This window comes from Pelodiscus sinensis, chromosome 3, assembly GCF_049634645.1.
Source record: "Pelodiscus sinensis isolate JC-2024 chromosome 3, ASM4963464v1, whole genome shotgun sequence".
NCBI classification, from domain to species: Eukaryota; Metazoa; Chordata; order Testudines; family Trionychidae; genus Pelodiscus; species Pelodiscus sinensis.
Genome location: NC_134713.1, coordinates 142,942,830 through 142,966,663, shown reverse-complemented (window position 1 = coordinate 142,966,663; position 23,834 = coordinate 142,942,830). Strand labels below are relative to the sequence as shown.

Sequence of the window (23,834 nt, the reverse complement as noted above, 5' to 3'; positions counted from 1 at the left end):
GAGAGCTAGTGTAGCGCCTATGAAAGTTAGTTCGAACTAACGTCCGTTAATTTGAACTAACTTTGTAGTGTAGACATACCCAAAGATATTGAACAAAACAAGTCCTAGAATCTTTCCATGGGGCACTCCACTTGAAACCAACCGCCAACCAGACATTGAGCCATTGATCACTACCCGTCGGACCCGACAATCTAGCCAGCTTTCTATCCACCTTATAGTCCATTTATCCAATCCATACTTCCTTAATTTGGTGGCAAGAATATTGTGGGAAACTGTATCAAAAGCTTTACTAAAGTCAAGACACATCCACCAACTTCCCCATGTTCACAGAGCCAGTTACTTCATCATAGAAACTAATCAGATTGGTTGGGTATGACTTGCCCTTGGTGAATCCATATTAACTATTCCTGATCACTTTCCCCTCTTCCAAGTGCTTTGAATTGGATTCCTTGAGGATCCCCTCCATGATTTTTCCGGGGACTGAGGTAAGGCTGACTGGTCTGTAGTTCCCTAAATTGACCTTCTTCCATTTTTTAAAGATGGGCACTACATTTGCCTTTTTCCAGTCACCCGGGATCTCTTCCAGTTGGTTTGAACAGTATTTTTGGTCATATAATGGCTGAAAAAATGGTTTTCAAGCTGCAGCAGGACCTGTTCACTTGCATATGTCATCAGTTGCTGGCATATGCTGTAAGGGGTAAGGTGGTTTTACCTCTTTCATATTTTTTCACTAAAGCCACATATCTGGCCAAATGGAACCATTTCTCTGTCTGGGCTCCTCAGTGGGGAATTCCTCCCATGAATTCCCTGGTCCTCTTAGTCCTGGACTACCTCTCCGACCTCAGGATCCAGCAGCTGTCCTCCTTCCATCAAGGTCCACCTATTGGCTATCTCCACTTTTCACTTGGGCTCCTGGGGTAAGATGCTTTTCATGGATCACATTGTCTATCAGTTTCTGAGGGACTGGAGAGGCTTTACCTGCATGTTCAGCAACCTGTCCTTCCATGGGACCTCAACTTGGTCTTGTCCAAGCTTACTACACCCCCATCTGAATCTATGGTGACATGTTTGCTATTTCCTATCTTGGAAGGTATCATTCCTGGTGGCTATCAGATCAGCCAGTTGGGTGTCAGAGCTCAGAGCACTATCCTCAGACCTTCCTCCCCCCCTTTACACGGTCTTTTTTAAGGATAGGGTCAGGCTCTACCCTCACTAGGCTTTTCTGCCCAAGATAGTGCTCTGTTTCATGTTTCTCCGGATATTTTCCCTCCAGTGTGTTACCCCAAGCTCCATGCCTCCGGTAAAGAACAGGCCTTACACACTCTGGATGTTAGGAGAACCATAGCCTATTATTTAGGTAAAACAAAACCCTTCCGTAAGTCCCCACCATTATCTGTAGCAACTGCTGAGAGGCTGAAGGGTCATCTGGTCTCCGCTCACGATTTCTTCAGGTATCACTTCCTGTTATGTATCACATGTTATGATTTGGCTGAAGTGCTGCCCCTCCTTTGATGGCTCATTCCACGAAGGCTCAGGCCTCCTCCACAGCCTTCGTGGCTGAGGTGCCTATCCTGGATATCTGCAGGGCAGCCACCTGGTCCTTGGTCCACACCTTTGCCAACCATTATGTGCTGGCTTACCAAGCTAGGGAGGATGCCACTCATGGTAGGGCAGCTCTCCGTTGTGTGGAGGGTTAGGACTCTGTCCCTGCCTACTTGGTTTCTGCTTGGGAGGCACCTACATGGAATGGACACGAGCAAGCACTCAAAGAAGAAAAATGGTTACTTACCTCTTGTAACTGTTGTTCTTCGAGATGTATTACTCGTGTCCATTCCAATCCCACTCGCCTCCCTTTCATCAGAGTAGTCTGGTAAGAAGGAACTGAGAGGGTGGAGGGCCAGTGGGAGCTTTGGGAAGTGGTGCGGGACAGACCACTGCTTCTTGCAGCTCCCATTGGCCAGGAACAGTCAATCATGGCCAGTGAAAGCTCGGAATGGCTGTGGACACTAAGGTATAGAAACCATATGGTAATCCTGATGAACCATATCCAGGCAGCATGTCGGAGGTTCCTTACCCGGTCTTAACATTTAGATGTTCAGAGCTAAGTTCTATCTCAAATGCATTTGCACCACTTTCATATAATCAAAGCAAACTTTGGTTTTTATGCTGTTAGTGAGTTGTATCAAAACACTTAAAAAAACCCAAACAAACAAGACAGGCAGTATTGATTTAATGTTCCTCCTGGTTATGACAAAGATTTCTCTACCCAAAGGCTACGTCTACACTGGCCCCTCTTCCGGAAGGGGCATGTAAATTTCACGAGTCGTCGTAGGGAAATCTGCGGGGGATTTAAATATCCCCCGCGGCATTTAAATAAAAATGTCCGCCGCTTTTTTCCGGCTTTTAAAAAAGCCGGAAAAGAGCGTCTAGACTGGCCCCGATCCTCCGGAAAAAGTGCCCTTTTCCGGAGGGTCTTATTCCTACTTCAAAGTAGGTGTTTCAAAGTAGGAATAAGAGCCTCCGGAAAAGGGCACTTTTTCCGGAGGATCGGGGCCAGTCTAGACGCTCTTTTCCGGCTTTTTTAAAAGCCGGAAAAAAGCGGCGGACATTTTTATTTAAATGCCGCGGGGGATATTTAAATCCCCCGCGGATTTCCCTACGACGACTCGTGAAATTTACATGCCCCTTCCGGAAGAGGGGCCAGTGTAGACGTAGCCAAAAATGTTATGCTTATAAGAACACGGGATCTTTTCTAGGGGAAAGGGTAATACACACATTTATTAAAACTACAAAATGAAAAGAGCATATGAATTCTCACACACACACACACACACACACACACACACACACACACACACACACACACACGTCCTGCAGATGGAGTATAGTTACAGATGGTGTACAGTCTGTCGAAGCTCAAGTCAGTCTTATTGGCCAGGGAAGACTGATGGAGTAAAGAGTTGGGTTCTTGTCAATCATGATTCAAGGCTTCTCTGAGGTGTGGTTTGCAGGACTGAACCCAGAGTCCTAATGGCAAGAGTTGGTTAATTGGTTTGATAGTTGGCTTTAGTGGGCTTTGGATTAGGTCCAGTGTTCCCTGTAAATTGGATGGTTAGGCAGCCACCCAGGAGGAATTCAAGTGCCGCCCATCTGATTAACAGAATGCCCACAGCATTCTGCCATCAGCATGTGTTTCTACTGGTTGTGTCCATTTGCACGCAAAACAAAATGTATTTCACCCGCGGACGGAAAAAATTAGAGGGATATTGAGTAGGCCTTTTGTGAACACACAAGCTTTAGAGAAACTCCTGCCTTTCTCCCTGAGCTAAAGCTTTTGAGATTTGCTCACTAGTAAACCTACTAGTTATCTAATGGTACGGGGTGACATTTTTCACTCAGTCACATCCAAGCAACCCTGTGGAAATCTGGTAACCATAATACATGACTGGAGATAGTTGACTTTTTGTCCACACGGAAGTCACTGTGTTAGAATGGGTGCAACTGAAGGCAAATCTGTGCTTCAGTGTGCCATCTGTTGAGAGAAGGCATCCACTTCCAATTACTGGCTATGCATCTCACTGGCTATGCATCTCAGTGTCACTACTTTTTTAAAATGTAAGGCCAATTGCCCGTAAAGTTCTGTGGATTTGGCAAGTTTGAAGCGGCCAGTACAATTTATTTTATATGTGTATGTCCTTTGGGGTCCTGATATTTTATTGTGTAACGGCACTAAATCCTCTTAAATAGAAAATCACCCAGAAATGATTGTTCCAAACACAACTTATGTGCACGGTAAACACATCACTTGTTTTTATGTATCTGGGGCATACAAAGGTTAGCTGCAGTCTAGTGGAGCTTAGCCATAGCTCAGTACCACATGACAGCTAATGTGTTCCCTCTCTTATTGCTTCAGGTAGCTTGAAGTTTGTTTCAGTTTGTGGATGTTTGTATCCAGGGTTTTGGTTCAGGATCCATCTCTAGCTATGTGGTACAGAGATTCCAAATTGTGGAATTTGAAGGAGCAGAGTATTTGCCCCAGAAGTTTCTTTGATTTAGGCCTCCACAGAAGTAAGATCTCCTTTATTATATAAACACGCTCTGAAAGGGGTTTAATTTACCAAGTATACAAGAAAGTACTAACATGCCAATATATCCCTGCATGCCATACTAGCACAGTTGTACTGAACTGTGACACACACCCCTCCCATTATCCACCTTTATACTGTATTTTAAATTAAATTTGGAATCTCTGTACCACATAGTTAGAGATGGATCCTAAACCAAAACCCTGGATACAAACATCCACAAATGTTGGGGGAGTTTGGCTCCACATCTGAAGTTTGTGAGCTGGTATTATCTCAATTTACAACTATGATATGTGCGTATCAGTAGCAATCAAAGAATGCAGTGTTTCATTATAGTCTATTTAAGGCTTACATTGCAAACAAAATTATTTAAATCAATAGACGCACAGTCACAGCCACTAACTTCCAAGCTACCTGAAACAATAAGAGAGGGAACGCATTAGCTGTCATGTGGTACTGAGCTATGGCTAAGCTCCACTAGACTGCAGCTAACCTTTGTATGCCCCAGATACATAAAAACAAGTGATGTGTTTACCGTGCACATAAGTTGTGTTTGGAACAATCATTTCTGGGTGATTTTCTATTTAAGAGGATGTAGTGCCGTTACACAATAAAATATCAGGACCCCAAAGGACATACAAATATAAAATAAATTGTACTGGCCGCTTCAAACTTGCCAAATCCACAGAACTTTATGGGCAATTGGCCTTACATTTTAAAAAAGAAGTGACACTGAGATGCATAGCCAGTGACAGTAATTGGAAGTGGATGCCTTCTCTCAACAGATGGCACACTGAAGCACAGATTTGCCTTCAGTTGCACCCATTCTAACACAGTGACTGCTGTGTGGACAAAAAGTCAACTATCTCCAGTCATGTATTATGGTTACCAGATTTCCACAGGGTTGCTTGGATATGACTGAGTGAAAAATATCACCCTGTACCATTAGATAACTAGTAGGTTTACTAGTGAGCAAATCTCAAAAGCTTTAGCTCAGGGAGAAAGACAGGAGTTTCTCTAAAGCCTGTGTGTTCACAAAAGACCTACTCAATATCCCTCTAATTTTTTCCATCCGCGAGTGAAATACATTTTGTTTCGTGCGCCAAGGCATGTGCAGATGGACACAACCAGTAGAAACACATGCTGATGGACATGGGCACTGTGGGTGCTCTGTTAATCAGATGGGTGGCACAGGAATTCCGCCTGGGTGGCTGCCCAACCACCCAGTTTACAGGGAACACTGGATCTAATCCAAAGCTCACTGAAAGCCTTCACTGGACTTTAGAGTCAATCTAAAAGTGGGCTGGAAACTTCATGGGAACCAAGTACTCTAGAACATTCCGTCAGGATCAAAGAAAACCACACGAGCACTGTTTCACATTTGTTCAACATTTCCAACATGTCCCTATCTAAGGCTGAGAGATGCAGAGGCTACCACAGAAATTAAAAAACACAAGGGAAAAATCTACCATCTCCATACTCTGAAGATTAAGTTTTGATCAGTAGCTCAGGTTAGGCTTTATTTGATCTGATATATCTCACAAAGCGTCATGTTACTGGGCTTCTGAGAACACCTCACCTGCTATACTTTCTTCCCATGACTTATGTTCACAATCACTCAACATAAATCATGGAAAGAAAGTACAGCAGGTGGGGATTAGCCTGGGATTTTCTATACCTACATTCAGTTCCCTGCTCTGCTACAGACTTTGTGTGACCTTGGAGTCTCTGTGCCTCAGTTCCACATGGGTAAGACAGGATAACAGTATTTCCCTGGAGCACAGCGGCACTGTGAGTATAAATCACTTACCGATCATGAGGTGCGGTGCTGCTGTGGTGAGGAAGCAAAGGTAAGTACTGAAGGCAAACAGAGACAGTTCTGGGTTAACAAAGCAACTAAACAGTGCGGTAGGACTCCAATATGGGGTCCTGTGGCCCAATCTCAGTGTCACACAGCAGGAATATAAAGACCTACTTCATGTGAGTCAGATGCACATTTGCTACCCAGCCGGAACTGGACAAAAAAGTTAAATTTTCACATAATCTTTAAAGTATTTTCACTGAAATGCTACAATCAGCAAATTTTCCCCATAGCAGAATGCCCTGGACATGCCCACACAAAGAACAGAAAACAGGTAAGTGTCCTGCAAAGTACGTCTTGTGTCATTGCTATACATAGTCCAGGAAACATTATTTACACCACTGCAGTCCACAGACAATGCCAGTCTATGCGGATGTACTAGGGGACACCAATGTCTGGTACGTCATATAATGAAGATGGGAATAAGATAGTACTTTTGTGACTGGTACATTAGCCTCCTCATCCTTGAGACTCTGTGGGTTGTAGTGCACAGCAGCTGTTCACCCTAATCGATATGCAATGAAGCACAAGCTGCTCTAACCCTTAGTCTGTCTGGCTACGGACCGGTCACTGTACAGCTTCCGTCACCATAGTATCTGACCCCTTCACAATCTTTACCACATTTTATCCTCACAAGCCTCCTGGCAGGCACGGCAGCACTGGTAGCTGCATTTTACTGATGGAGAATTGAGGTACAGAAACACTACAGCCCAGATTCACAAAGGTAATTACACACCTAAGTCCCACTTTTAGGCTCCATTGTGATCTCTATACCCCTGCTCATCTGCCGCCGTACCCAGGAGGCACCCATGCTCACTTGGCAACTAAATTCCCTAGGCAGGGCCAGATTAAGGGGGGGGCTAGCCGGGCAGCTGCCCGGGGCGCCAACCTATGGGGTGCACCTGATGGCAGCTGTAAGGGGCGCAGCACTCCAGGGGCGGGGCTGCACATGCGCTGTGCACCCGGGGCGGAGCTGTGCATGTGTTGCACGCCCGCTGCCCGGGACACAGGAATGGCTCGAGCCGGCCCTGTCCCTAGGTGCCTACGTTTCTGCCTTTGAGCACACACATGCTCTGCTGAGTCACTCTAGACATCCAGACATTTATCTCCCAGCTAAGCCGAAGGGGAAGATAGTGAGTAGTAGAGGAAGACAGGCAGGCAAATCCCTACTGTTGCCCTGGGTGTCCTCATCTGCTAATGCTTCCTGAGCACCTACTGGGTCAGGACCATGCAAAATGCAGCCAGAGAAGATGGTGATGGTGGTGGTGGTAGTACCCTCCTTATAACCTGTATCCTAGTAGTTAGACTCTCAAGTCAGCTAGGATGTGGGAGAACTCAGTTCCGTTTCCTTCTGCCTGAAAGGTAGAAAGGACTCAAAACAGTACTCAGCGGGACTCAACACTTCTCAAGAAAGACCATCCCCCAAAAGTCAACTGAGCTACAGGATATTCGGATACAGGATCCCTCAAACTCTCTTACTGAAGTTGCTGTACTGCCTATAAACAAAAACAATTTCTGGAACAGGGGAACTGGACCCGGGGTCTTCCACCTTCTAGATGAGTGCCCTAATGACCAGCCTAGAATCATTTGCACTCTGTCTGGCCAAGTGACTAATTTTTTATGCCAAATGGAACGCCTTCAGCAGGAGAGACAGCGGAAGCTCCATATCAGAATATCCTGTAGCTCAGTGTTTGGAGTGGTCTCATTAGAGATGTGAGAGACTCCCATTCAAACCCTTTCTCCCACCTCTGGCAGACAGTGCGGCATTGAACCTAGATTTTTCAGCCTCCCAGGTGAGAGTGCGAAGCAGTGGGCTGAAAGTCACAATGCAGGCATCACTAACCCCCTTGCATTTCATGTGTCACAGGGCATGTGTCCCCCTCCTGCTCCCGAGACACTACTTAGAAGCCACCTGACTCCAGAAAAGAGGTTCTTGGTTGTGGACCAGAAGCAAAGAAAGATGCCTCACTGCACCATGGTCTTAGGCACTAAACTGTGAGGGCCAGGACTTGGAACATACTCCTCTTGTCGGCATTTCTTATTGGCTGGCTTAGATGGTTCCTGCCCAGAATGCTGGCTATTGTGGATTGCATTTTTAGGTGCTTATTTCTTCCCGTTCACTATATAAACACCGCAGGCTTTGCAGATTGCAGTGTTGTACCTGTGATCTTCTAGGTGCAGCAACACTGGACATCACAGTAACTAAGTCTTTTTGTGGGTCCAGGCCTGCCTGACTTGCGTGAAGTCACAGAGGAAGTCTGTGGTCACACAGACTACGGTCCAGGTGTCCCAAATCCTTGACATGTACTGTACCCTATGGCCTAGAGCTTCCTCCGGTCTCAGAGTCATAAGGGACAAACCCCCACTATCAAATTATAAAAAATTCAGCCAGGACCTTAGTCTGATGAGCTGACATGGCAACCGAAACAACTTGGAAGTGAGAACTGCTCATCTAAGTCTGGCAGAAAGCAAAAACTGCTATGAAGTATGACTTCACACTGCTGAGATTCAGGTCACTGTTTAATTCACTGGAGCCAGGATCCTAATTCTCTTCAGCTCCTTGGACTATTCCCTGGCTTGATGCCTAAATATGGATTTAAGTGCCTAATTTTAGGCATATGGATTTGAAAATGCAGGCTCTTGCCTCCCCTCAAAAGTGGGAGAATTTTCTTTGACTCTCCCTATCTACTCTAGAATGGAACAGCAACCTGTCCACACTCTCTGGTCAGGATACCATAGTATAGATCATCAGTTCGATGCAGACAGAGTTTCCGAAACTACCACATTATAGGACACAGTGTCATCTCCCTGAAAAGTCAGTACCCGCAGACAAGAGAGAAGAGTAAACTGACAGCATTGGGAATTGGGCTAATGGCACAGCCGTGTCTTCACTTAGTGGAAGGAAAAAAAATATTTTCAAATCATTTTCAACTTCTGGTCCTGCTAGTCACCCAGCAGAGTGCTATGTACCAGCAAAGCTATCAGTAAGGCTAGTGCTAAGACTATCAGCCCACCAGAGTAGTGATGGAGAATGGAGCCAGTGAATGACAATGATAGAGTAGCTGCGGAAATAGAAAGCTGGCCAAGTATGAAGAAGAGTTCCTGCATTACAAAATCTTTCAGTGCCAGCAGTCACAGTGTGGGGTCTTTTTCCAGCCCTCTACTCAAACTGGCACCAGTTCTGGCTTGCTAGTGTAACTAGCTAGATGGAATCTGATTACCTTTTAACACAAAATGATCACATTACGCACTTACTTGAAAAAAATGCATATATCCCAAGTCCTAATGTGACACCTTTCTAGGCCAAACAGTGCTGCAGGTTTTTTCTCCCCATTTACTTTGCTTTCTGTGTTCTGTCCCAGCAGGAGCAGCAATTCACATGCACCATAGCATCTGTAATGGCTACAGCATCACTGCACAAATTGGGAATAGGGGATTGGCTAGCAAGATCAGCAGTCAGTATAGATGTTGAGAGGAAGATACAAAAAGCCTTACAGTTGACTAACCTGTTGACAAGAGAAGCTACCCGTAAGGGCGGGTCAGCACTGAAAAGTGACAATTAGCATAGCTACTACATCTCATAGGCTATGTCTAGACTGCAAGCCTCTTTCGAAAGAGAGCGTCTAGACTGCATGCGGAACTTTCAAAAAAGCAAGCCGCTTTTTCGAAAGAAAGCAGCGAGTGAGTCTGGATGCTCTCATTCTAAAAAGCCCTGTTTGCTTTCAAGAACGCCTTTTTTCGAAAGAGCACTTTCGTAAAAAGGCGTTCTTTCTCGTGCAATGAGGTTTACCGCCGTCGAAAGAAAAGCTGCGTTCTTTCAATTTAATTTCGAAAGAACGCGGCTGCAGTCTAGACGCAGGTGAAGTTTTTTCGAAAAAAGGCTACTTTTTTCGAAAAAACCCCGAGTCTGGACACAGCCATAGGGTATGAAAAAAATCAAACCCTGAAAGATTTAGTTAAGCTGACCTAAACCTCAATTTACATAGTGCTAGGTCAAAGGAAGACTTTCTCCATCGATCTAGCTACTACCTCTCAGGTAGATGGATTAAACCACAGCAACAGGAGAACCCCTTCTGTCAGCGAATGTCTGCACTGAGGCATCCCAGCTATTCCACTGTACTCAGCGTTCTAAGAGCCAGGCTACTCTAACCTCCATCAATGGGATGATCCCCATGCATAAAGTTTATTACAATAAGACCTGGTCCACACTGAAAAGTTAAATAAGCCCAGATATATTACTTGGGAGTGTGAAAAATCCACACCCCTGAGCCACGTAGTTAAATGGGACCTGACCCCCCAGTGTCGTCAGTGCTAGGAAGATTTCTTTTTTCAAATTAGGTATCACCTCTTGAGGAAGCGGATCAACTATAATGATGGGAGAACCCCTCCCATCACTGTAGCAAGTGTCTACACTGAAGGATTAGGGGGTGCAGCTTCAGCTCTATAATTGTGCCGTTGCAGCATTTGTAGTGAAGACATAGCTTAAGAGTCACTTTCAAGCTGCGTTTAACTGTTGTACTTCCTGCTCAGTAATCTCAAACCATATCAAAGGGCCTTTCTAGACACTTTCTGAACAAAGCCTCAATTATAACTTCATTTTCTCCATTTTCAGTGTGGGCAACATAGAAGATTGGGGCCCCACACTCAGTAGTGCTGAAGCCTCTTTTGGATTTATGGGAATGCACTGCCATGTTTGAACAAACAATGAGTGTGGTTCAGGGGTATAGAAGGGATTTGAAGACAACTCACTATTGCCCTGGAGAAAAATGTTTAAAAAGATGCCAGGCAAGGGTAAGGATGCTAGTCTTCTAGCCTGGCAGAAAGTTACACCCACGTGGCAGTCACGTAAAGGACTCGACAAGGGGCAGTGTAGAGATGAACCAAGCAATGGAAATTCAGACACCTGGATTCATTTCCAGGTCTCATAGTAACTTTCATTATTTTCAGCAAATCACTTGATTTCTTTGTTCCCCTTCTTTCCCCCACTTCCCTTCTGTGAAATGGGGAATAATATGGGGTACAACTAGCAATGAAGAGGGAAGAGGATTGCCAGGCTTAATTTGTATCTAAAATGCTTTTGCAATCCTCCTGTGCAATATTCTATGGAAGCACAAAGCACAGCTATTATTTGCACTCAAATACTCTGCTTTCAGAGTAATTCACTGTTATTTATTTGTGAGGTATATGAATGATATTGCACATTCTGATAACTTATTACCCCTTAAGATTGTGTTAAATCCTAACTCTCTCCTGCACTGATGGTTTCAAATGCTATTAGCACTCAAATGATAGCACGTAGAGACTTATGGACTGAAAATAAATGGGTTTGCTGGAGGGAAAGAGTTTAATCCTATATGTAGGTTATTAGACATCCAAAAAAGATTACAATTATTGGAAAGAGTTCTGGAGCATGCGATGGGCTTTTAGGTCAAGTAATTGTAAGGTAAACATTGATCCTGTGCATTAGTAAAAGAAAAATCTTTAAAGCTATTTACAAGTTAACAACTTTATTAATGATCCAAAGGGGATAAACAGCATATTAATTCCCAGCTGACATTGATAGTTGCTACCAACAGGAGAGAAACAATACTAAAGTGATGTAGGGAAGACAGAAATATAGACAGGAAGAAAATTATAGTCACCTTAGACAAATAAATATATTGAAAACATTAACTCCAATAGGGATATTTAGTATAAGGCCACATCTACACTAGACTCGGAAAGTCGGCTTAAGGTATGCATTTCCAGCTACGAAAATAACATTGCTGGAGATGACTTACTTTAAGCCAGGGTTGGTGCTGTCTTCACAGTGGGAGGTCACTGAGAGCAAACACTTGTGTAGGCTTCTTTTACTCCTTGCAATTGTGCAGAGTGCTAGCACCAACTAGTACTTAACTAGACCTGCTAAATTGAATGCCAAAAGACCGATCTCTGGCATGTAAGTATAGACATGCCCTAAATGAGGTCTTGGTAAAAAAGTAATATAAAGTGTAAAAGTCATTGCTGATAGACAGAGAAAAAGGAGCGAGCAACTGTGACAGAATATACCCCACATACTGTTATAATAATCTTGGTATGCCTTTTAAGGTATCATTTGAAAACTCATAATTTGCTGAGAACTGTTGTCCTGGAAAAATAGGTGGGACGACATTGTACGTGAAGTTAAGATTCCCCTGTATGATGTTAACACAACAGGTTCCAAACTCATAGTCCCACCCAAACAGAAGCTGGCAAACAGGTCTGCACTTCAAAGGAAAGTGCACTTTGCTTAATATGCATTTAAAATGAGAGGGAAGACAAAAAGTTCAAACAGATGAAAAAAAACCCCAGAAGGGAATGTTCTTCTACATAGACACTCCAACTTCACACAGCAAGGAGTGACTTACATGATTGGAGGCTGTTTGAGAGGAGCAAGGCATTATAAAGGGCATCTCAGGTTACAGGGCAGGGGTGATGCAGCTACCCATTACTCTGGAGTGTACGTCACAGCAATCCACTACGCGGCAATACAAATAAAGTGTGATTCGGGGCTGTTCAGGCGAATGGAATCCCCAGTAGAGGATTTCTGCCAGAGTGTGAGGAAGTCCAGCTATAACAGCTGTTATAAATGTTTTCCTAAAAGAAAGGACAAATACCCAAAAGGGACCCTGCTTTCTGTCTATTGCATACTGTGCACCTGAAGAATAAAAGGAAACAGGTGTTGAACTCTGGGAGAGGGATTCTGACAAACAACTAGGTCAGTAAAACTGCTGAAAAGATATGGTGAGAAAACTTGGCTTTTAATCTAATACGTAGTTAAGTTAGGAACCAGTAAGTGTTTGCTCTTCTAATCTAATATAAAAGTGTTTCTTTTCTGACGGATGCCTCATTACTTGAACTCATTTAAAATCTCTCTTTGTAGTTAGTAACCTTGTTTTATTATCTTGTCCATCTGTTGTATTGTTTTGCAAGTTGAAAAATCTGGTTAACTCCGTTTGTGGTAACTGCATATTGTTCTCCAAAAAGAATGATGGATTTAACACAGTCATATTGTCCAGAAGAGGACTGGGCAGTACAGGACCTATGAATTCGTGGGGGAAGAAGGAGAAATCTAACACTGAGCACATTGGTGTCATCCAGTGATAACTTTTATGGCTGCTAAGAACCAAGGTATGAGTGGTTGGCTACAGCAGTTTTTCTCAAACAACAGTATGAGTACCTTTAGGGGTACTCGAGAGAAGTCTAGGGGGTACGTCAACACAACTGAAATTTGGAGAAAACTGAATTTTTGTTTTAAATTTTACAGCGCTTTATTATTTTTTTACTCTTTACACACAAAAATTTCATCATCTACCCGGCTAAAATTAATTATTTAAACAAATGTGTTGCAATGGTAGAAAAAAATGTTGTGTGTCTGAAAACTGTAGGTACTGGGGGGTACTTATAAACTTTTTTAAAGGGGTACTTTATTTAAAAAGGTTGAGAAACACTGGGCTACAGCACACACACAGCTAGGAGTGACTTATATGATGGAGGCTCTTTGTGAGGAGCAAGGCATTATAAAGGGCACCCCAGGTTATAGGGCAGGAATGATGCAGCTACCCATTACTCCAGAGTGTACCCCAGTATGTCACACTACCCTGCAATACAAATAAAGTGTGATTCGGGGCTGTTCAGGTGAATGGAATCCCCAGTAGAGGATTTCTGCCAGAGTGTGAGGAAGTCCAAGCTGGTGCAGAGCCGATGCAGCCAGCTCCTGTATTTCTACCTTGCAGCCCCAATGTAGACAAGCAGGGGCAAGGAGGTGGACAAGCTGGGACCATCAACTCCCAGTTGGTAAATGGCCTTGTCTGAATTTACCTATTGACAGAGTTTGAGGAAGATCCTCCAATTAATCTAAATATTCCTAGGACTGGCTTAAAATTAGCCAGAGAATCAGCAAGATGCAATGGTCTCGTCTCCCAGCCATCTTTCCCACAATCCACTGCACGCAGAAGCTGATTTTTGGTGTGTTGTGTGTCTTACCTACAGTAATCAATTAAATGGAAAGGATAACTAAATTATTGGAACAGACTATCAAGAAAAGTGGTAAGTTCCCAACATTTGGACTCTGCAGATCAGAACTGGAGGTCCTTCTGAAGAGACATGCTCTGCAAGTCATTGGGCGCAATACAAGAATCAGTGGGCAAAAATTCTATGGTCTAAGTTTTGTACCTGAGACAAGTCATAATGGTCCCAGCACAGATTTTTTTTAAGGCCGCAATGTTTCCAATGACAGCCTCTTTACTCACCATATTCCGGCAAACCAGACCACAATGAACCCCAGAAATTAATGCAAAATGAAGGACCATTAAAACACTTTCTTCTCAGTCTATATTTATCGACTGTATGTTGCTCTATCTATCAACTGTATGTAGCTTCTATCTAGGTTTTCAGAGGTTGTACCTGAGGGTATGTCTACACTACAGCGCTAATTCGAACTAGCATGTCCACATTAAGTGGACCCTGAACCAGGCTTAAGGATGGCCAGAAGCAGTGCCGGCAGGGCATCAGAGGAGGACTTAGAGCGTGGAAATGCTGTCTCAGGCTAGCCGAGGGCTGTGCTTAAAGGGACCCGACCCCCACCCCGGACAGACAGTTCTCAGGGGTGCCCCGCTTGCAAAGCAGTCCTGGCTTGGATTGCCCGGAGTACCCACAGGGCACATCACAGCACTCGGCCATCAGACTGGCTGCACTTGCCGTAGGCTGACATCTTGGGAGAAGGAGCAATTGGGGGGCTGCAACAGAGCTTCCACCCCCAGAAGCCCACAGAGCCAGCCCAGTCCTCCCCATCGGTAGCTCATACCCCATTCCTCCCTCACCTCCTTCCACTTACCCCTCCCTAGTGCCCCTTCCTGATGTACAAAATAAAGGACAATTGTGTTCAAAAATAGAATCTCTCTTTATTGCACAAAACTCGGGAAGACTGGGAAAAGGAGGTGGGAGAGGGGAAGAGAGCGGGTGGGAGAGGGGAGGGCAACTAAAATGATCAGAGGTTTGGAAGAGGTCCCATATGAAGAGAGGCTAAAGAGACTGGGACTTTTCAGCTTAGAAAAGAGGAGATGGAGGGGGGATATGATAGAGGTCTATAAAAGCATGAGTGGGGTGGAGAGGGTGCATACAGAAAAGTTCTTCATTAGTTCCCATAATAGAAGGACTAGAGGACACCAAAGGAAAGGAATGGGTAGCAGGCTTCAAACTAGTAACAGAAAGTTGTTCTTCACAAAGCAAAGAGTCAACCTGTGGAACTCCTTGCTGCAGGAGGTTGTGAAGGCTACAACTAGAACAGAGTTTAAAGGGAAGTGAGATCAAGTCATGGAGGTTGGGTCCATGGAGTGCTATTAGCCAGGGGGTAGGAGTGGTGTCCCTGCCCAAGGTTTGTGGAAGGCTGGAGAGGGATGGCACGAGACAAATGGCTTGGTCACTGTCTTCGGTCCATCCCCTCCAAGGTTCCTAGGGTTGTCTGCTGTCGGCAGACAGGCTACTGGGCTAGATGGACCTTTGGTCTGACCCAGGACGGCCATTGTAAGCTCAGGGCTCAGGGTCGGGGGTCTCAGTGGACCACCTTGATTTTCATGCACACCTGTTCCTGGGTGGCCAGGCTGGCAGCTCTTCTGCCCTAGATGGCAACTTTCCTGTGTCTAGTGCGGAGGTCGTGGACGAAGTCCACGATGTCCGTACTGGACCAGGCGGGTGCCCGCCTCTTGCGGTCCCGGGCAAGCTCCCGGGAGCCGCCAGCCTGATCCCGGGAAGAGGGGGAGGGCTGGGGGGCATCGGGTGGCTGGCTCGAGCCGTGCCAGGTACAGGGTCTGCTGGCTGGGTGCTGGCAGGCTTGCACCTGGCACGGGCACCGTAGCCAGCCCGTGCCCCTTTAAGGGGTCCGGGGCCGGGAGGGGGGCAGTAGAGTTTCCCTGGTGTTGGCCAGAGTGGCCACCAGGGAAAGCTGGGGAGGGCTAGCCTCCCACTAGTTTGAATTAAGGGGCTACACACCCCTTAATTCGAACTAGTAAGTTCGAACTAGGCTTAGTCCTCGTACAATGAGGTTTACCTAGTTCGAACTAAGCGCTCCGCTAGTTCGAATTAAGTTCGAACTAGCGGAGCGCTAGTGTAGCACCTATGAAAGTTAATTCGAACTAACGTCTGTTAGTTCGAATTAACTTTGTAGTATAGACATACCCTGAGAAGCATCACATTTGGCTCTGGATAGTATAAGATATTACTCGATTCTTAGCTTCTGGCTCCTTTTCATTCAGGTACGCACATCCTGGCACATAGTCCAATCAGAGCATAGTGCTTTTGCTAGGGCAATTTCCCCACCCTCCTCTTCCACCACCTACCACAAAGGGGAAATGGCAAAGTATTTTGCAACAGTGGGCTAGAATCAATGTCTTCGTACTAGAACCTTTTAAGTGTCCTAGCTGTACTGACAGTGATCAGAAGCAATCCTGTCCATGCAATAGCTGTGTAAGTTTAACAGGCTGCTGGGAGACAAGCGTCTCATGCTTGGGATTGGATTTGCCCAGAAAGGACAGGCCCTTACCTGTGCTGGCCCAAGGAAGATACCAAGGGCAGCTTACATTCACATAGGTCCCAGGTAGCCCATCAGGCCAACAGGCATAGTCGTCAAATGTTCTGTTGCAGAATTTGCCTTCTGCAGAGAGATGGAAAATGGGATCCAGCATTAACCTTGGAGCCATGATCCCCGTGAAGAACAATCATCAGAAAAACGGAGGGAGGGAAGGAGGTGAAGCTGGTATACCACATAACTGTAACAAGCTGTGTTTTAGGAAGGGGAGGGAGATACCATAGAGCAGGGGGAGATACCATAGAGCAGCCAACCTAAACCTGAGAAGGAGCCAGACTTTACCAATGCACATTGTCAAAGAGCCACAGTTCTATGTCACCAGCACCGATCATCTCTCCACCACCACTCTCAGCACATCCCGCCCACTGGCAGTCCCACTGGTCAGTGCCTCCTCCTCCTTTCCCTCCTGCTCACTCGGATCAGCTCTTTCTCAGTGGGAGACACTGGAGGGGGAAGCATGAGGGTGACAGACTCAGTGGAGCGGGTGGGAAGTGGCAGGATCCTAGGGGAAAAAGTGGAGGGGGACAGCGCCTAAAGCAGAGCTGGGGGTAGAACAGTGAGCACCCTCTGGCCCAGTGGAAGGTTGGCACCTATAGCTCCAGCCCTGGATTTGGTACCTATGTAAGGAGCCACATATTAACTTCTGAAGAGCTTCATGTGGCTCTGGAGCCACAGGTTGGGCACCCCTGCCATACAGTCTCACCCCACCCAAGAAGAAAGGGAAGGGACTGAACTTCTCAGGCTGCTCTTTGACTGAACAAGTGGGCAGGAGGATTGCAGAGGTGACATCACAAGGATCCCATGCTATGCTGCCATGCCATGCTGCCACAACACCTGCTGCCAGAGGCTTCCATCCTTCCCTAGCGCCAGGTATCCCTCGCCTCTCATGTTTCCCGGTCTTGTCTCAGTTCCCCCAGCAGCAAATATCCTTGTTATGATTGCTGTATGGAATCTTGCCCTGAGAACTGGTTGCTGTCATGATGCTGTGAATTCTAACAAATACATTGATGCACTGCTGAAATACCCACACAAATGATCATAGATCAGCATTACAGCTTATTCAATGTGCTAATGCTACAGCTTCACATTTATGAAGCCATCAGTCTCGGAGGGCGGCACTCTGAGCACAGCCAAACAAAGGAAGACGAATGTGTTGCCCTCCCACAATTGCTATCACTATACACCCCATTGTAGCAATACAGCTAACAGAGGCAGATATGGGGAAACAGTGTTTTCTAAATGTAAATTTAAGATCTGTGTGGCCCTTTGCGGAGCTCTGCTGTAGAATAGCAGATAGCTTCCCCAATTATCACCTCTAATACTATTAACTCACAGACATTTCCCCTTCCCCACCTCTAATATCATTAACTCACTGGCATTCACCTTCCTTCCCCCCCCCCACATCCCCCTTCTGTTCTGTAATGTGATTTGTCCTTTTCATGTGTGTTCATTTTTTTAAATTGTATCCTTTGGTATATATGGTTGTGACTGTTTTCTTCCATTATTTGATCTGAGGAAGTGGGTCTGGCCCACGAAAGCTCATCATCTAATAAACCATCTTGTTAGTCTTTAAAGTGCTACATAGTCCTGCATTTTGCTTCAGCTACCCCAGACTAACACGGCTACATCTCTACCACTGTAGAACAGGGGCACTCTTGCTCATATACTGTGGGCCGCATTGTCAGCGAGTGCCAGCAATTACAGAGAGAGCTGCCCTTCTCTTCAACAGAATGATTCAGCCCATAGAGACCACGAACTGCATTTTCATTTACACTTAGGCCCCTTTATACCACTCTGACAGGTAAAGGGCCCTTAAAGTGGGTATAAATTAAAGTGGGGCATGGCCTTAGGCATTGAATGCAGGACTCTCCTTGAAAATCCTTGCAGAACACTCCTTGCTAGGGCCTACTGTCTCCCTCAGGTTGATCCCCTATATTCAAGGCTGCAGGCCACATTGCAGAACTCCATGGTTGGCATTCACTCCGGAGGCTGCATGGCAGACACCATGGATCTCGGAACCAAAGATGAGCCATGGTACAACAAGATACTTTGGGCCACAGAGATTAATGGCTTTATAATTGATCCCTTCCATGTAATCTCTTCTCCCACTGCCTATGAAGAAACTGGTTATCCCAGGAAACAGCCCACAGGCAGTGGGCTACAGAAAATGGGAATAGAAATGGAGTTGAGTTATGGAGGAGGAGTGATTTCAAGCCCATAGCAGCTCTTTGCCACCGTTAGCAGATGCTTTATAAAGTAAAACAACATCCTATCCTGCAGAGCAGGCTTACCTGCCATAAGAGGGGGAGTCTCATAGAGATACTTCAGGCACTGCAGCTGGTAGTCTTTCCACTTCCGCATCACTTCAGAGAGGGACCCATAGGCATTCTGTAAGAGAAAGGTCTCAGGTACACTAAGAGCCAAACTAGCTATTTCTCAGACAGTCTGGATAATTTAAAGTGGATTGAACTTGGCTACAGCTGCAAGTACTACAGCCTCTTTGGGTGGCCACTTCTCCAATATGAAGCACACTTCTTAGGGGGAAAATAAGGCAGAAATCTCCTGCACATGTCTACGGATTGCACAGACATCTACTGCCAGCTACTTGGTTTAAGGAAGAGAACTTTCTGCACTTGGTCACTGATGATTTATGTAGCCATGATGAAACCAAATGAATTAAGTCGTCAGCACTAACTGGCTCCAAATGGCCTATCTTTTGAAAACATCAAACTAACACAATCTGAATTATGAACATAAGAATTACCATCCTGTAAGTGACCAATGGTCCATCTAGCCCAGCATCCTGTCTTTCAGAGTATGGCCCAGCACGGATGCTTCAGAAGATAGCATAAAAACCAGCAGCATGAACCTAATTGTCTATACTCTATCATGGAGTGGGGGAAATGTCATCTAACCCCAGCTGTTAATCAGCTCATGCTTTGAAGCATGAGGATTAAATAACCCTTGTAATTTTATCCTAGCTGCTTTATCTGCCCATTTTGGGTTTTTTATCCCTTCACGTATCTAAATCTTTTTTGTGAGAGTGGGGAGAAGCTAAGGGCCTAAAAAGTATAGTTCTAAAGCGGTCAAGAAAATTAAACAAGAGTTTAAAGAAGACTGGGCTGGATTCTTTCCGTTACACCAATGTGACTCAACTGAAACCCATGGAATTACCCTGCATTTTATATTCATGTAAATACTAACAGAATTAGACCCTACATTCTACAACACAGAACTTTATGTTTCCCCTGCCAGTACTGTGCTCTTTCCAATAATACAAAACATTTAAAATGTTTGTAAAGAAAAATTTGCACATCAAGCCTCTGTCTTGAGCAGCTAACCCAGTGAAAATAGGGGTCACTAATGGGAGCACATCACAACCAGGCTCAGCCATACAAGCGTGACAATATAGCTCTCAGAAACATGAGCTATGTGAGAGCTGGGACCTTACTGGCCATGTATGCTTCCAGGTGCTTCTCTGTTCCTGACAAACATATTAGTACTGTACACAAAGATCAGAGCTCACGATAAAAAACAGCAGAACTCTTAGCAGGCTAAGCGTCTGATGATGAGCAAATGAGCTACTCTTCTGTGACAAATAACCCAGAAGCCCAAATGAGCAGCCAGGAGTGGGACCGACTTGCCTACACACAACACGGATCTGTATTAGGTAAGGGTAGATTTTAATAGCACTACAGTCTTTGTCTAGCTCAGTGGTCCCCAACACGGTGCCCGCGGGTGCCATGGCGCCCGCCGACAACCTGGGCCGGCCCCGCCCCCGGCGCACTGGAGGCGCCGGCCCCAGGCGCGCGACACACACCGGCGCCTGGTGCGCGGTGCTCAGGTGGCCCCAGCCCCGGGGCACATGTGGGTGCGTGGCGCCGGTGCCGGACCCAGGCGTGCGGCTCGGGCAGCGGCGCCGGCCCCGGGTCCATGGCACAAGGTGCTCGGGCGGCCCCGGCCCTGGGGCACATGCCGGCGCTGGGTGCAAGGGCATCCCCGCCCCTGGCGTGCCCCAGCACGCGCGGCCCCGCCCCCGGCTCCCGGCGCATGAGTGGCCCCACCCCCCGGGCGCCCGGCGCGTGAATGGCCCCGCCCCCGGGCGCCTGGTGTGTGAGTGGCCCTGCTCCCAGGCGTCGGGGAGCCTCTAACGGTTGGGGACCACTGGTCTAGCTGATGTAAAGCCACTTGGTCTGTGTCTTGCCAATGAAGACTGTGTGCCCAATCAGGATTTACCCATAGTCCTGACTGAAGGATTAGAATTCAGTCGTATGGAATTTTTATTTTATGCATCTGGCTATAAACCAACACAGAGAATGCTGGAGGGGATTACGTGCTCTTAAACAAAAAAACCAAACCAAACCTCACCACATATTTAGGTGCTGTGACCTTCTCCTTTATTAGGTGAATAATTTTCTAACAAATCAAAGCTCATTTCTTCAATTGGATTAACTGTTCCTGAATATTCACCAAATAAGCTGCTGAACAAGTTGTTTTTAGACTATGGGTTGTTTACAGGTTGCTCACTGTAACCAGTCCTCCATTATTCTTAGATGGCTGGCCATCTAAATAAATCATACAAAATTATTTCATCTTTTTCCAACAGCATGGGAAATGATTTAGAAATTGTAAAAACCAAAAACCAGCATGACCAGGATAATCTTATGGACAATCCTTTGTTCTAAATTTGTGGAGATACTAGGATTCACAAATATTTAGTAATCATCCGTACACAGGATTGTTACCTTTTCCAGAACAAACTATTTTAAAAAAAAAATCGGGGGGGGCGGGGGGGGCGGAGGGAGTGTCAATTTTCTGACAGAGTTAAATGTCATAAAGGAATAGTCACCTTTAAAAATGACTGGAGAAAACTGAAATCTTTGTCCGTCTGTTTAATCAGAAGTAGAAGTTCTATCTGCAAGGATTTTTCATTTTATGCTAAGGCAATTATAATGCAATTATTTGCAGACTATAATAGGAAAATAATCAGACATTTTCTCTTTAGTAAAGAGTTCATTTCAGATATTGTATTTTTTTATTACCAACAGCATGCTGCAAAAACAACGAACCACAAATATAATAGATTGCACAATATCTTTATTGCTCAACACACTCAGCAGTTTATAGTCTGGTTTATCTGAATATCATTTTTTGTCACTCAGATGAATAAAAAATTAGTCACTGGATGTAAGTTTTTATATGTGACACCTACTCTTACAAAGGGACTGAATACCAGGTGAATAATAAGCAATATGATTTATTTAGAGCTATAGATGTACAATGTAATTAATTACTCAAACTAGAGATAAGATGTTACTGAGAAGCTCCCTATTATTTGTCTAGTGTCTGTACACTAGACACTTTATAGACAGACACAATGACAAGGCCTCTGGCTCCAAAGGGCCTGCACCTAAATGAACAATTCATGGGCATGAGGAGGCGTTGTGGCAGGCAACTAGCGTAGCGAAGCATGTGTTGTAGGTATCGTGATTTTCATCACTAGTTTGTTGCCATCCTGCAATTATTATTTTCAGCTCTTTGCTAATTACCGAACAGTGAGGGGAGAAGCACTAGAAGGTAAATAGCCACTTTGGAGGAAAGGTGTGTCCAAGGAACGACAGAGGAGAGGATGCAGGCATGGCAGATGAGGTTGAGGTGGTGGGATTTCAAGGCACATGGAGAGCGGTGAGAGGCACAAATGGAAGCAGCACATAAAGGAGGTAAACAATGATGCAGCCTGGGTGGCTTGAAATGGATTCTTGAGAATTAAGAGAGACTAGGGGGCTGAGTCCCTGCTCACTATGCTCGCCAACCCCCCATCTGTCTGCCACAGCCAGATTGTGGTCTCCCCTCTTACCCGCACCACAGCAACAGGGGGGCAGCCAGATGGGGGCTAGACTGCAGGGCCTGCCCCAGGATTGGGAGGGGAGGGAGAATAGGAGGCTGTGGCCAAATGGGGGCTGGGCCCTGATTGGGCAGGGTGTTTGGCTGGAGAGAGGGGGTAGGCACAGAAGAGGGGCAGGCGCAGGCTGTGGGCAGCGTGTCTGGTGGGGGGAAGGTGCAGGAACAGAGAGGGCTGGGGCAGGCTGTGTGGCCTGGGGGGAGGGGGAAGGAGTGGGCTGGGAGTGAGGTGGGGAAAGTGGTGCGTGAGGTGCTGGGGGTGCAGGGTCTGAGCATGAGGGGCAGAGTGAGGCACTTGTTTTTGTGCCGCATGCCCTTCCCCTGCTGCTTCAATGGGGAAGCCGCCTCCAGCCCCGCTTCTGCTTTTGGGTCCAGGGCTCTAATGTGCCAAGACTCAGCAAGGAACCACCACCTGCCTTGGGCCACAGCCTGCCTGGTGGTCCAGCTTCGTGCCCTTTCCCCCTGAAAGATTACAGTGCTAACACTGCCTTTCTGGGGGCGGAGGGGCGGGAGGGAAGGAGAAAGTCCTGAGGCCCATGCTGGATAAGGCTTGCAGGGAAGCGTGAGTGCTGCTATGGAGAGGGGAGGAGCAGCACATAGGCTTCCCCGCAAGCTGGATCGGTCACAGAGCCTCAGGGCTTTCACCTCCCCCCATGCTGCAGAAGCCAGGGGAGGCCCCAGGCAGGCGGCAATTCTCTGGACCCAGAGGTAGAAGCAGGGCCGGAGGGGTCTCCCATTGCCACCCCCGGTCCTCCTCCAGGGGAGTCAGGGCCAGTGAGGAGCCCAGGGCACCCCGCCCCTCCGAGGAGTGGGGGGAACTCTGAGCCATGGCCTCCGCTTCTGACTCTGTGGAGGCTGGGGGTGGGGCAGGGCAGGCAATGCAGAGTGACGTGATTACATTACTCTGTCATCCCACATTTTTTTATAGAGAGACAAGTGCAGTGAGCCATTCATTGTAGTACTATCATTAAGCACAAATAATCTCAGGTGATAAATTATCCCATTTAGGAAAGTCCAACCAATGAATTCGTTAGGAATCAGCGACACCGTTATATGAGATCTTTACCCCGCTCACACACTGTCTCGGTAGCTTTTACTGCACAAAAAGTACTTTTATCATTTTCCTGTTCCTGGAGCTACTCTTGTCATACCAGGTAACTTCATCTCTGTGACCTCAACACAATCCTTGCTGCACAAGTGCTGTTCCATGGCACAAGAGCTTGAAAACTGTAAGGTGCTGAGCAACCTCATTTCTCTCCGAGGTCAGTGGAAGTGGAAGTGTCACAGAACTCACTTGCTGTCTTGCATGACTAAATTCTCTCCCAGTCTCTAATACAGCCTGGAAAAACATGGCCTTTTATTAAGAATCCTATTGAGCTTCTTT

The 23,834-nt window shown here is 46.1% G+C and overlaps 1 protein-coding gene across 1 annotated transcript in view; it reads right to left on the bottom strand.

Moving 5' to 3' along the window:
• The window catches only part of GLP1R (glucagon like peptide 1 receptor), a 126,578-nt gene that overhangs the window by 56,510 nt on the left and 46,234 nt on the right, over positions 1 to 23,834 (bottom strand). Inside the window, exons 2-3 of the mRNA XM_075925080.1 lie at positions 18,841 to 18,937; positions 16,505 to 16,615 (exon numbers count right to left, since the gene is read on the bottom strand). Coding sequence (XP_075781195.1) covers positions 16,505 to 16,615; positions 18,841 to 18,937 — 208 coding nt within the window. The remainder of the gene's footprint in view (positions 1 to 16,504; positions 16,616 to 18,840; positions 18,938 to 23,834) is intronic.